This window comes from Pangasianodon hypophthalmus, chromosome 15 (assembly GCF_027358585.1).
Source record: "Pangasianodon hypophthalmus isolate fPanHyp1 chromosome 15, fPanHyp1.pri, whole genome shotgun sequence".
NCBI classification, from domain to species: domain Eukaryota; kingdom Metazoa; phylum Chordata; class Actinopteri; order Siluriformes; family Pangasiidae; genus Pangasianodon; species Pangasianodon hypophthalmus.
This window is the reverse complement of record NC_069724.1, coordinates 8,835,596-8,848,441: the sequence shown is the minus strand read 5'-3', so window position 1 is coordinate 8,848,441 and position 12,846 is coordinate 8,835,596. Positions and strand designations below refer to the sequence as shown.

At 38.0% G+C, this 12,846-nt stretch overlaps 1 protein-coding gene across 12 annotated transcripts in view; it reads right to left on the bottom strand.

The window, feature by feature from the left end:
* Positions 1 to 12,846, bottom strand: part of ncam1a (neural cell adhesion molecule 1a) — a 253,408-nt gene that overhangs the window by 30,483 nt on the left and 210,079 nt on the right. For 6 of the 12 annotated variants that reach the window (XM_053240085.1, XM_053240090.1, XM_053240086.1 and 3 more), the window contains one exon: positions 9,250 to 9,297. The exons of the other annotated variants lie outside the window; for them this stretch is intronic. In XM_053240085.1, coding sequence (XP_053096060.1) covers positions 9,250 to 9,297 — 48 coding nt within the window. The remainder of the gene's footprint in view (positions 1 to 9,249; positions 9,298 to 12,846) is intronic. 12 annotated transcript variants of the gene reach the window in all.

Here is a 12,846-nt window from a genome sequence, read left to right as displayed (position 1 = left end):
GAAGAGGGCTGGAGCAAGAGGGCACCACTGCAATGTACTCTCAGTGGGAGCTCGTTATCTCACCGAGTCGGCTGCCTAATGACAGTGCTCCCTTAATTATCCTGCTCACGTTGATTGGAGGAGCTCCTCCATTATTTTTAATAATATCAGCGAGGCCAAGGGCGAGTCAGATCTCTGGGTGGGCTGCTTGTTTGGATTGTTAGCTGGCCACCTGTGTCACCAGAGGAACCTGGGAGGAGACTACAACTATTGTGGATTAATCATAACAAATAATGGCTAGTATAGCCCCATTAGCACTTGGCATGACATTGACCAAAGACGTCACCGCTAGCTTGCACACACAAGACAGATATGAGTTATGGGATGGTGTAAGCTATAGCTACATATCTGCATGGATGTGCTACTATGATGGAATGAGAGAGAAAAATTCATGACCCTAGTGGAAAAAAAAACACAAGGATGGATTAATCTTGAAGTATTGCTTTTCATTTTTCCCTTGTGGTGTTTTACATCAGTCAAAGGCACTTTAAATAGATTCAGACCATTAGCTTATTAGTCAAACATGCAGGAAACTAGATCTTAGATAATACTTGGTTATTTTTGGCACTACATGACCCTAATATTATAAGGTCCTATCTAAATGATCATTAAAGGCCAAATAGAACCTTATAACATTAGAAAGGTCACAGCCGTCACAAGGCATGGCTTGATGCTGAAATCCAAATAAACCTGGGTTAGTAATAAAGACAGCATTTCATTCATATATTGCACACGTCAATGGAAATTAGAGATCCAGTCACCAGCATCATTCCCAGTTAGGTGAAAGTTTTCCAGATGCTACAAAAGTAAAAAGAAGTTTGAGGGTTAAAGTAATAAAGAAGATAGATGGACAGACAGAGACATGCTCTATCATGCAAGAGTGAGACTGCAGTCTCTGATTTACATCCCAGTCTACCATGAATGCCAGGAAAATTAAACAAAATCACAATCCAAGTCGTCAGTTTCATTTTCACAAGCCACCGTAATGACCAGTGTCCCTTAAATAGAGAGAGAGAGTGATGTGCTCTAACTTCACAGCAGCAGCATACATGGAAACCAGACTATGACAGTGCAGACGTTGTGGACACAGACACACGCAGAACATGCACGGGAGAAAACCACAGGACCAGGACAAGTCGCAGGCCTGAACAGAAGTGTGTGTGAACTTGCATGCGTGCAGCAATGTATAGTGGAACTGGTGTAGAACTGTTAATTTAATCAGGTAAGGTCATATTACAGATGGTGCATGCTAGGGGTGGAACGATATAGTGTAAAAATACATGATATGCAATTTCAATACTAAATCATGAATAGCACAGTTAAAGGGTTTAATTATTTGGGTAAACTGCTTAAATAGTTTTAGAAACAGAGTTCATGAATTAATTAGTTTTTGTCTGGTTGGTTTGTTCTTTAAAATAGAAGACATGAGAAATACATTTCATAACCTGGAGATTATATATTTTGTAACATATGTGGAATACTGGAATAATGTTAACGCTGTAGTATGTAACGCTTGGGGATTTAGAGATTTGGTGACCTCTCTAGTAGAGATATGTTACTACGGGTTTTAACTTTAATGTAGAACCATCACAGTTTTTATTATTTTCTTTTTGAACTACCGTGCCACAGGTCAGTGTAACACACTGAGAGGAAAGGGCTATCTACCCTCTTCTGAATACATGAGTTTACAGACACCCATTGATTGACAGGGGAGACAGAGTATGCTATATCTCTAACCAAGAGCGCACGGCCAATATTGATCCCTTGACTCCCAGTCATAGATGGCTGTGGCATTGTTGGGATTTGAACTCGCTATTCAAAAATGCTTTTCTGTTTCACCACTTGGAAGTACTGTTTTGTTTTTTTTTGTTTTTTAATAATATGGTATATATGGCATATATATGGCATAATGGTAACCATGCAAAAGATTTCTGTGGTATCTCTTTGTCATGGTTCACCCTTTGTGTTGCGGTTCCCATGGCAACGAACACATATTTGTTTGTTTTGGTTTCTTTTCTGTCCCTGTCATTTGATTCTGTTCTCCTGTTCTGTGTTAGTTCTTGATTATTTTGCCCTTTTATATCCTTTGTGTGTCACTCATTGCAAAGTCTTATCATGCTTTCGTTTTGTTAAGTCTGAGCTTTGATTTTTGTGTTTCCTAGTTCTGTATTCTCCTGGTTTTGACCCTTGCCTGTTTTCCTAGTTTCAGATTATGGATTATTCATGTTTAACTATGCCTGCCTGCATTTTGACCCCATTACAGATTTTACTCCAATAAAAAAAAAAAAAAACATACTGAGTTTATGCACATGTTCTATATCTACTCACTGCATGTTACACTCTTTTTCAAAATGGAGGTAGGCAGGCTATAGATCAAAGTTACAATTATTTAGTAGCACAAGAGTTTACAGACTAGTTGTTTACATTCACAAGCAGTCCATCGGTCTATTATTTAGCACTCTGCACTATCCCATATTTTACTGCATGCTTTAGTGCATGTTTAAAATTGTTTTTACTCTCAAAAAGTACCACACTATGGCACCACACTATGCAAATATTGAATAATTTAAGCAAACGAATCATCATGGTTACACTGACACCCTAAACCCCAATGTTGATTACCCCCTGCATCAGGACCCCACTCAGATTAATCTGATGGTCTGATGGTGTGTTAATATATATTCAATGAGGATTCAAATAATTTATACGTTTGTAGCATGATGACCTATTTCTGAAAAACCTGTGCCTAAGAGCACCAGACAGCTCTGATACCAAGTTTTATAGATATATTTTTTCCCTACTGACACTTAATAACAAAAAGGTTACACACTGCAGCTTTAACAATATTATCAGTATTTCAGATTTGACGATGGTGTATACCGTCACACCCCTAGTGCATTACTTCTACTTTTAAATTGTTATGCTGGCATCTTGAAGCCCTTGCAATTATGTGATATTAAAATGATTCAATAGTAAGTGGTATTACATTCAAATCTCCATAAAACATTGTAGGCCGCAGAGCTGAGCCAAATAAAGTTTGAGTTATTGGATTTTATGCTCCTGTTTGGACTCTGCCACAAATCAATACAAATCTCAGCAGTAGGATATTAACTGAACATAGAGGTTGTAGAAGTAAAGAATGTTGAATGCTGTATTCTGTACTTAATATATATAACCTCTGTTATGATTCACTATTTGCTGATTATTAAAATGTATTAGAGCAGAGGCCTATGGCTTTACCGTTCAGGCAGAGTGCCTGTTTTTAACATCCAGAAATGAAGTGGGCAGTGTAAAGAGAATCAATGGCTCATGAATGAAATGGTCCATGAAGTTGATGGCTTTGGGTGAATGTTTTTTTTTTCTAACTCATGATTGATTCCTTTTTTCTCTCCTAATGTGCAATGGAGCCAAAATGATAAAGAAACAAAAAATTACCTTCTGTTCACCAGCGAAGACGACATCATCAGCACCATGCAAGAGCCACATGACAAAGTCACATGATACGCACGTGCAACATTGGTTGAAAGGAAAATTGGGAAGGGATGAGGGGGGGATCACATGAAAAATACAAAACATCGGAAATCAAATTACACAAACGTGGAAACGGAAAACGCAAGAGTGTTAACACCAAAAAAATACAAACATGAAGACAAACAAAAGAGAACACAAATTCAAAACATAATAGGCAGTTCTCTAAATCATTAGATTATGCATACAAACCATGGCCATTAAGATATTAAGATCCATAAAGCAGTTTCAGGATCTTCAGGATGCAGTATTATGTTAAAATCATTCATCATTCATTCATGTTTTATGTTAAGAATAAAATTCCATCATTTGCTGGCTTTGAGAAACACATCCCAAACTGCTTTCCGAATCCTATCAAGATCGAATTTCCTCTGAACAAGAGCATTTTATTGGGTCAGGTAAAGAAAAAAAAAAAACACAATGAAAAACATTTATTTTGTTGGCTTGTGCTTTTCGCATGTTATCAGTGACAGTAAAAAGAGGGCAAGCAGAAGCAAAGGCAATGATTTACAACAACAAAACAAAACTACATATCCAATGAGTGAACATTGACTACAGAATGACCATGTGCAGTGTTAGGACAGAGGCAGATCTCAGCGTCACTGCTGAGACAGTATGGGAGAGCGAAGGACAGCAGTCCAGTTTCACTCTCCACCTACAGAATTGTGTGCTTGAACCATACTAGCTGGTGGACCCCAGTGTGTGAACACAGAGAGAAAACTGTAACAGTGGTTTAGACATGAGCATGTGAGACAACAATCTAGCTCTAAACCTCATGATACCCAATAAGATCATGAGGAATACTTACTTGAGTTTTAGGCACACAAACACAGAAATGTAAAGGATAAGTTTAGTTTTTTGAAACCAAATCAAAAACGTGTCACATAAAACAACGTATTTCATCCACAACACTGTGTGATTTCCTGCTACAGTCATTCTGCATGGAAAGTTGCAATGGAAGTCAGTGATACAAGAAAAAATGTCATATGTTGGTTTTAAAATTACTTCCTGATTTAAATCTTTAAAGCTGAATGTTTCCTACAGGTACATTCATGACAACCCAAAGTGGAGTTACATTTACCACCTCAACATTTATTATTATGCAATTACAGTGATGTCGTTCTTATCCGTTTCTAGTTGTATTTATTGTTGTAGAATGTCTGTGAAACAAGTTAGTTCCTCTTATCATTCATGTTGTAGCAGCTATAAATAGTTGTTCACTCACTAGCCTCTTTTTTTTCTCTCTCTTAAAATTAATAAGACAAAAATGCAGCTTGTCACATTACAGAGAAACTGCAAAGCATACAGTACTCCATCCTGAAGACTTCCCGGCATCAGAAAACTTACAGCTTTACCCTTGACTGTTATAAAGTACTGACACTGGGCACTCCTTCCAAAAATGTTAAATAAATGTCTCCTCAGGGACAAAGTTAACCATGGAAATGATTATACATTTTTCTTTGTTAAACAACACTTAAAAAGTTTATTATTAGTTTTATGTCATGTGGAGTGGCCACCATAAAAATCCCTGTGTAACTTTTTTTTTTTTTTTTTTTGCCAGAACTACTGTCAGAGTGTAAGAATTCAGCACTGTGATATAATAAGAATTACTTATATTAAATAAAGTAGCACTCACTGGTGTATCCAGACTTCTCAGTCTTGTAACCACACACCTTTTAAAAACAAAAAAATGTAAAGTGATTAAATAATATGCTTTAAGATGAAGGTTAAGGGGTTGGGTCCCTGGATGACTAGTGGTTAGGCCACAGTACTCTCACCACTGCGGCCTGGGTTTGATTCCCGCCCAGGGAACCAACTCCAGCCACTGGGATCGTGTGCAATATTGCGCCCTCAGTGCCAGTCCCAAGCCCGGATAAAATTGGGGAGGGTTGCGTCAGGAAGGGCATCTGGCATGAAAACTGTGCCAAATCAAATACGCAGACCAATGATCCGCGGTGGTGACCCCTAACGGGATCAGCCGAAAGAGGAACGACAACAACAAGATGAAGGTTAAGGGGTTAAGGAGTTATGGAAAGTATAGAAAATACATACTGTTGTTGAACTACATTTGCACTTTAAGTTTGTTGCCAATGAATCCTGAAGCCATGAAATTTGTTCTTGAATGATTTAAAGGATTTGTTTCAGAATGAAAGTTTCAGACTTCCAGTGCAGCTTCATGATGAGACTCACTGTTGCAGTAAATTACTCAGTACAGAGCAAATCACAGAAATGAATGTCTGGGCGCTGAAGTGATCCAAAGTCATTTGTTTCAAAACTTATCCTTTAAGGATTAAAGTAACTATTATGATTTCCAACAGTTTAGTATAATTATATTGGATCATGCATGCTTCATAGTAGTCCCAAGTTTTAACCCTGAAGCTTGGCTCCTTGCTTCATCCATATATATATATATATATATATATATATATATATATATATATATATATATATATATATAATCAGTAGAGTAGGTATTTCTGATTCTTCATACCTGCTTTTGCCTTTTTCTTCATACAAAAAAAAGATGCTCACCATGAAATGTTTTTATTGAGTGAGTATTACAGGCTGGCATTTCAAGCATTTAGGCAAAATTCATTGAAAATTCATTAAAAAAATCTTTGAATAGAAGGCAAAACCACATATACTGTCATAACTAACAAATCCAACATTCTCGGGTGCATCATACTCGCCAAATGAAAAGTTTAGAAACGTTAGCTGTTCTCTGTGCACACACTCCTCAGAGTTAATGTTTCTCACAGTTGCAAATATCTATATAATAACTATATGTACATATAATACCTATAGGTACAGGAGTATAGGTGCTTTTCCTGTGCAGAAAATGACCACTCATACCTATTTTTTCCTTCTTTTTCTGAACAAACCTTTTCCAAAGACCCATATTTTGTTCTCTGCTTTCTTTTTCCTTTTAGTGTTTCACGCCTTTTAGTCAAACTCTCTGCTCATTTTCACCATTTTTCCACCAGACAACTTGGTATTTTTTCTACACCCCACAAAGCAGCCTAACAATTAGCTTACAGCAGTGCATGCCTCTGGTTCTGCATAAACCATTTACTGGCTTTGAAATCTATCCTAAAGGTAAGTCATGCTATTAAAACCTATATATTAGTTATGTAACCAGATATGAATACATTATTCGGAATGAACAGATACAGTGTTCTAAACAGCTACAAATACAAATGTGAATAGGAGGTGCACTATTTATTTATCTATCTATCTATTTATTATTATTATTATTATTATTATTATTATTATTATTAAGAAAGCCTGCCAGAAAGGTTAACAGAGCATCTGTTTGAGACTAGAGGTGTGCAGGACTGGGATCCTGCTGGACATAACAAAAAAGCTTGGACACAAGCAAACAGTCAGATCTGAAGCTCGTGGGACAAGAAAGTTCACATTCATTCATTCAGCATTAATTCATTCATCCTTAGTAACTGCCTGGTCAGGGTTGCAGTGTTTTAAAATACTAAATCTGTTAGACAATATTTAGGTCACGTACAAACCCATATAATATTAGTGCAAGCCAGATTTAAAACCAGTCCCATGCACATCACTAATTGAGAATTTAGCTGAGGTTGAGGAACTGTCAGATGTAGCTGAGGTTGAGGAACTATCAGAGTCAGAATTCATAGATCATGCTGACAGTGCTGCCATTTCTACCTCTGGTTTTTTTTTGTCAGTATTTTCAGGAGCATAGTGATAGGGTTCATATTTAATTACCTGGTTTAGGCCACAGCCACTTTGGGTTTAAATCTGAATTGCATTGAGTTGCACCCCAGTACATACATATTACTATATATATTTTGAGGAGAGAGGCTGAAAGTGAAGGGAGCTGGGGTAGGCCAGTGAAGGGCCCCAGGTGACCACCCCTTTCACACCTGCCCCTTTGAGATGGCCTGGTCCAAATCTCATCTACCTCTTATCATGTCCAGTAAGCTCCTGCATGAACATTCTTTTTTGCCTTCTTTGACATTTGACAAAGGATTTATTCAGGCATAATATCACGGCTGCCATTCAAAAACCAAAAAGCAGACAGTTGCCTGACAGAGTCCAATTCTAACACCTTGTCATCTTTTCAGCAGAAAATGAAAGAACATTGTCAAAAACGTGTCAATTTTGCATTGTATTTGTATTGAGCTATCGTAATCCATGATATCACATTAACCCCGTATAAAGGCCAACCTTCACGAGGCACACCTAAGGCGAGTACCTGGAGACACACTTTGGTCCATAAGTTTTACATCTTTGTTATGCTGAGAGTGAAAACCAGAGCCACACACAAAAACCTGTGACAGAGGATACTACAAAGTGAATTTATGCAGCATCTCTGAAGGCTACCGATGAGGCACTAAAGATCTCTAATGTTGCTTATTTTGGTTAACAACACAAGGGCAGTTCTCTCGTTTTCTCTGATCAAACAGCATGCAACACAGCTCATGAATATATGCTAATGTGCTACAAGAAAAAGGCGCCATGCTGTGTTTTTCAAATGAGACAGAGCGAAGTGGGGGAAACTTTCCACAGACTAATCCAATGTTTTAAAGAAGTAAATTAGAACACAGCACAACTCTAAGCATCAGTGATTTCACGGCTTGAACATCCTACATTCAAAGGAAACGTGCTGATCCAGTGAAAATATGCAATGTGCTGACGACAGAAGCCACTCTAAAAGCTGGGGTTAGTAATGACATTCTACAGTATAGCAACCGGATGCACCAGCTGAATGCAAGCTCTATCGTAGCCTAGTTTGAACGGAAATGGACATTATGTTGGAGTTTACGAACTACTAAAAAAATTATCAGTTGCACCAAGTAACAGTTTCAATGTAGCCTTAAAGTTAAAATTAACACTGGCTCCATAGTAAGTAAACATTCTGCTACTGTATCCAATCCAACACAAGGTTTGCAATGCTTTTCTGTTCCCCATGGTTGTAACGAGTGGTTATTTGAGTTAGCCTTCCTGTCTGCTCAAACCAGGGTTGACAATCTCCTTGAATATCTCTCATCAACGAGGAATTTCTGCCCACAGAACTGCCATTAATAAAACAACATTAATAAAAGCTTGTGACCTGTATCTGTATGATTTTATGCATTTCGCTGCTGCCACGTGATTGGCTGATTAGATAACTGCATGAATGAGTAGGTGAACAGTTGTGTCTATCAAAGTGAATGTATATAGCACTGAAAAAAGACAGCCCCTTCCCCATATCTTGACAAACCTCAATCATGGACGTAGTGTTTCCTGTTGACACTCGTTTTTACATACGACACTTTTTACACAGACTTTACACACTACTAGTTACGACATAGTGTCTATGGTGCAACTGAAATTCTACACTGCACTAATTTTTAACTCTCAACGTATGGCTTAGGTCCGACTTTACGCACTGACTTATGATTGAACTTATAAGTTCAGCTGGTGCAACTGGTCCCTGGTGTCTGAGGTGATGAGATGGGTCTCGTTCTGGATGAGACTATCTCACGCCCTCAGGTCTGACAAACATCTACTCAGGAAGTTTCTCTTCCTTACTATTTGTGCTCTTTTGCTTTCTATGATGAGCGCCAACAATGTGGTCTTCAACAATCTAAGTGAGAAACGCAGGAGTGTAGCAGGCAGGTTAAGAGGGGCAAACACCACCACACACTGCCCCGGCATACTCACTAAGGGCTGCAGTGGTTGGAAGATTTGTGGTTGGAGTCACTGAAGACACTGGAAGATGTTGAGAACATAGTAAGGTGTGCTTGCTTTGCCATTGCATTCACAGAAGCATATCATAATCTCATTCAGTCGACTCTTAGGTAGCATTCAATCCAGATGAATAACAGTGAATGAAAGCATACATACAGTACCTGTGGCAGAAGATCAATTTAGGTAGCTTATTGCAGGTTTCCACATTTGAATAAAAGCTAGTCCTACAGATTATGATGTATAACATGCATCAAAAGCAAACATGTCCTTTCCAACAGCTTTGTCCTATCTTAAAGGAAGCTGTCACGAATCATTAGAACATTTCTTACAGTATCTAAACAGAACTGAAAGCAAATAGCTAAACCTCTTCTAAAGCTGCTGTTGGGGACACAAGGCTGAGAGATATTGATTTTTCTGGTTCAAAACACCTCAAATATATTGAAAGAGAAGTGAAAATCTAAGTGGAAGAACCTTTGAAGTATGCACTTTACCATTGTCCATTAATCATTAAAAAGATTCAATACATCTCATCATCCCATCCACATTTCCAAGACGTCTTTCAAGTCATTCAAAAATCATTTATCCTAGAGTTTCTTTATGCAAAGGTTTAGGAACTTGTACTTTCTTGCTGAAAAAAAAGGTAAAACAAAAATGAAATTAGTCTAGCACTTTAAAATCCTATTTCAATTGTTACCACGTCAAGACAAGCTTCAAAAAGAGAAATATTCTAATCTACACCATGACTCATATCACGTCATGATGACTCCAGCTGCACACTTGCCTAGGAGCATCTCCTCCTTTAGGCTACTCGGCGAAAAATTGGATTCGCACTGTAGAATAATTGCCTGGGAGACCGTTATTGCCGATGACATTATCATCTTCTAGACCTCTGCATCAATCTAACTTGTGTCTCTGAGTGAAGGATGGTGTGCACTACCATGAACCAAGAGCCATGGTGTAAAATGATAAGCTCTTTGAGTGGAAGGTAATAATATAACAAGAGGCAAAAAAAAAAAAAAAAAAAAATCCCCTATTTCCTGCTAGGAGCCAAACTTAATAATAAGAAAAAAGCTCAGTCTGTTAGTGAGCTCAATTTCTGACAGATGTCAAGGAGAAACTCACTTATGAGTCTTTGCTAGTATAATAAGGACTGCATAAGATATGTATGCAGCAGGCCTGTCAATTTCTGCTTTATTCGTGACAGGGGATTCTTAGATACAAACGAAATTATAGGTATTAAGAAATATGAGGACACCATAGCGGTCACCTAAGCCTATTCCTCTGAGCAAAAGTCCACTTTCAAATTCTAAATTAAATATGTGTCTTTATTTGAAGATAAAATTGTCAGCTCTGGTATAGACCTAAGCCATTTTTCAGCTCCACCACTGTCAATTGTATTGTATTCATATATGCGTGGCAGCCTGCAAACACCCTTCACGTGGTCAAATTTGGACACTTTCTGCTAAATAATTCTGAAATCTACAGGCTATCCTAAAATGAAATATGTCTCTTTTGCATCTCAAGCCGAAGTAGTAACAATTTAAAGTCTGCTTACCCTCTAAAACAGTGAGAACAGTGAGAAAATAACATTTAAACATGCCACTCCAATTCCAGTGAAAGATACCCAGACTATCTCAACATTTATAACCTAATCTACTTATAGAAAAACATGCCTGACAATTTTTTTTAATGATTTATAAAGTTATGATGAGAAATGAGTTCTCATTTTGATTATGAGCATCATCCACAGTCTCTGTCTCATCACCTGAGGTAAATGTCACTCAAGGCTTTTAAAGGCAAGCCTCATTGTCATCTTTTCACTTGTCTGATCGCTGTACACGCCAATATATTTATGCTGAAATAATCGCTGATTAATTCAATTCAATTGCCGATTAGGTCAGTTCTGTTTGTTTTTAATGTATTTTTCTTTGTCTTCTGTCATCAGCACAGAGTGTGCAAGTGCTCTTCTTTGCTTTGATGATGACGTGATGATGCAGGATCATCGCTGACATTTTGACAGCCACCACAGACATTTTGATAAGGGAAGGTTTATGTTAACTTTGCTATGTCATGTAACTATCCAAAAACTTGATCAAATCATGAGAAAAGCATGCTTAGCTAGCAAAATTGTAGACATGTTTAGCCACACTGACTACAATTCCATAAAACAACATGATCCTTGCATGCAGAAACCCAAGGCAGGGTTAGAAATTAGCCTAAATAAAAACTTTTCTGCTGTAAGTCATTTTGGTAAAATAAATTTATGTTTTTTTTAAGAGATGTCAAAGTGTATTATTGGCAGAAACGCTCCTGGTCAAAAGATTTTGGTCAAAACGTGATTTTTCAAAATTTTCTGCCATTTTCCAGAATTCAGCCACATCAACTTTTTTTTTTTCAGGCTGCTTCACATATTGTATAAGTCGCAGATTTCAGAAAATAGAATCATTTGTCTACTTTTGTTATATATAACAAAAGGAAAAATGTCAGTTTGAAAGACTGGGCATTTGAAAGACTGGGCCTACGCTTGGGGTTCCTCAAAGGTTTGTTGGATAGTTAAAGACCCTAGCTTTCTAGAGGGTGCTAGATAAGACATTATTTCCCTAAACCTTTATGTCTGTCTAAGAGCTTGCACCAAGGAGAAGCTTTGGAGCATACACTGAATATTAACAGGTGGAAATAATTGCCTCTATGGACTATCACTTATTATCAAATTAGGAGTGTTTTGTATCAAGTAGAATGGAGAGGTAGTTGAATATTCCATCAGGAGACATTGAAATTAATGTACTTATAGTAAGGACACTCCGACAGGGTACAGGATTGTCTTGTCTCCTGTTCCCATGGCTTTAGAGTGCACTCATGAAATGGAGATAATGGCATAACACAGCAAAACATTCTCATCTCTGATTTCAATTCCCCAGAGTAGCCTGAAAAGACTGACACGAGGTGCCATGTTAGTAGTGTTGACTTATTACTATTGACAACTATCATTTCCCGGCCATCATCATTTCCTTTGAAGGGTTTAAGACTCAGTTTGATGGTGTATTGAGATGGATTGGCATACCGCAAGCGTGTTGGAGATGGTTGGTCTGCGCAGGAGTAAAGCTCTAAAGTGTTTGAGCTGATGACTCTCTGGGACTGAACAGTCTCTGCACTATGGACTGTTGCACTCATATTACACCCTGCTTGACTTGTAAATGTCGCAAAGATACAGCAGTAAGAGCTGACACAAATCCATCCACTTCCACTGTTTCACGCCTCACAGGATTAACATGAGCAGAGAACGACGTCTCCAGATGAGCTGTTAAAGCTGTCATTCTTGATATAGCGCTGCTTGGTTTCTCCACACTGAAACTGGGCCTTTCACTCACTTGGGCTTATAGGTAGGCTTTCATGCATGGTGTTGGTTGCTGCCATCCAGACACATTTCCTAGGCTGCATTTACATTGTGAGCCTTCGTGCACATTTCCAATATTTTTGACACAGTCTGATTTTTTTTTGTCCCGCCTGTTCACATATACCAAAGAAGTGATCCATATCTGATTCTGATGTTAGCATCATTTCTCTGCCGAA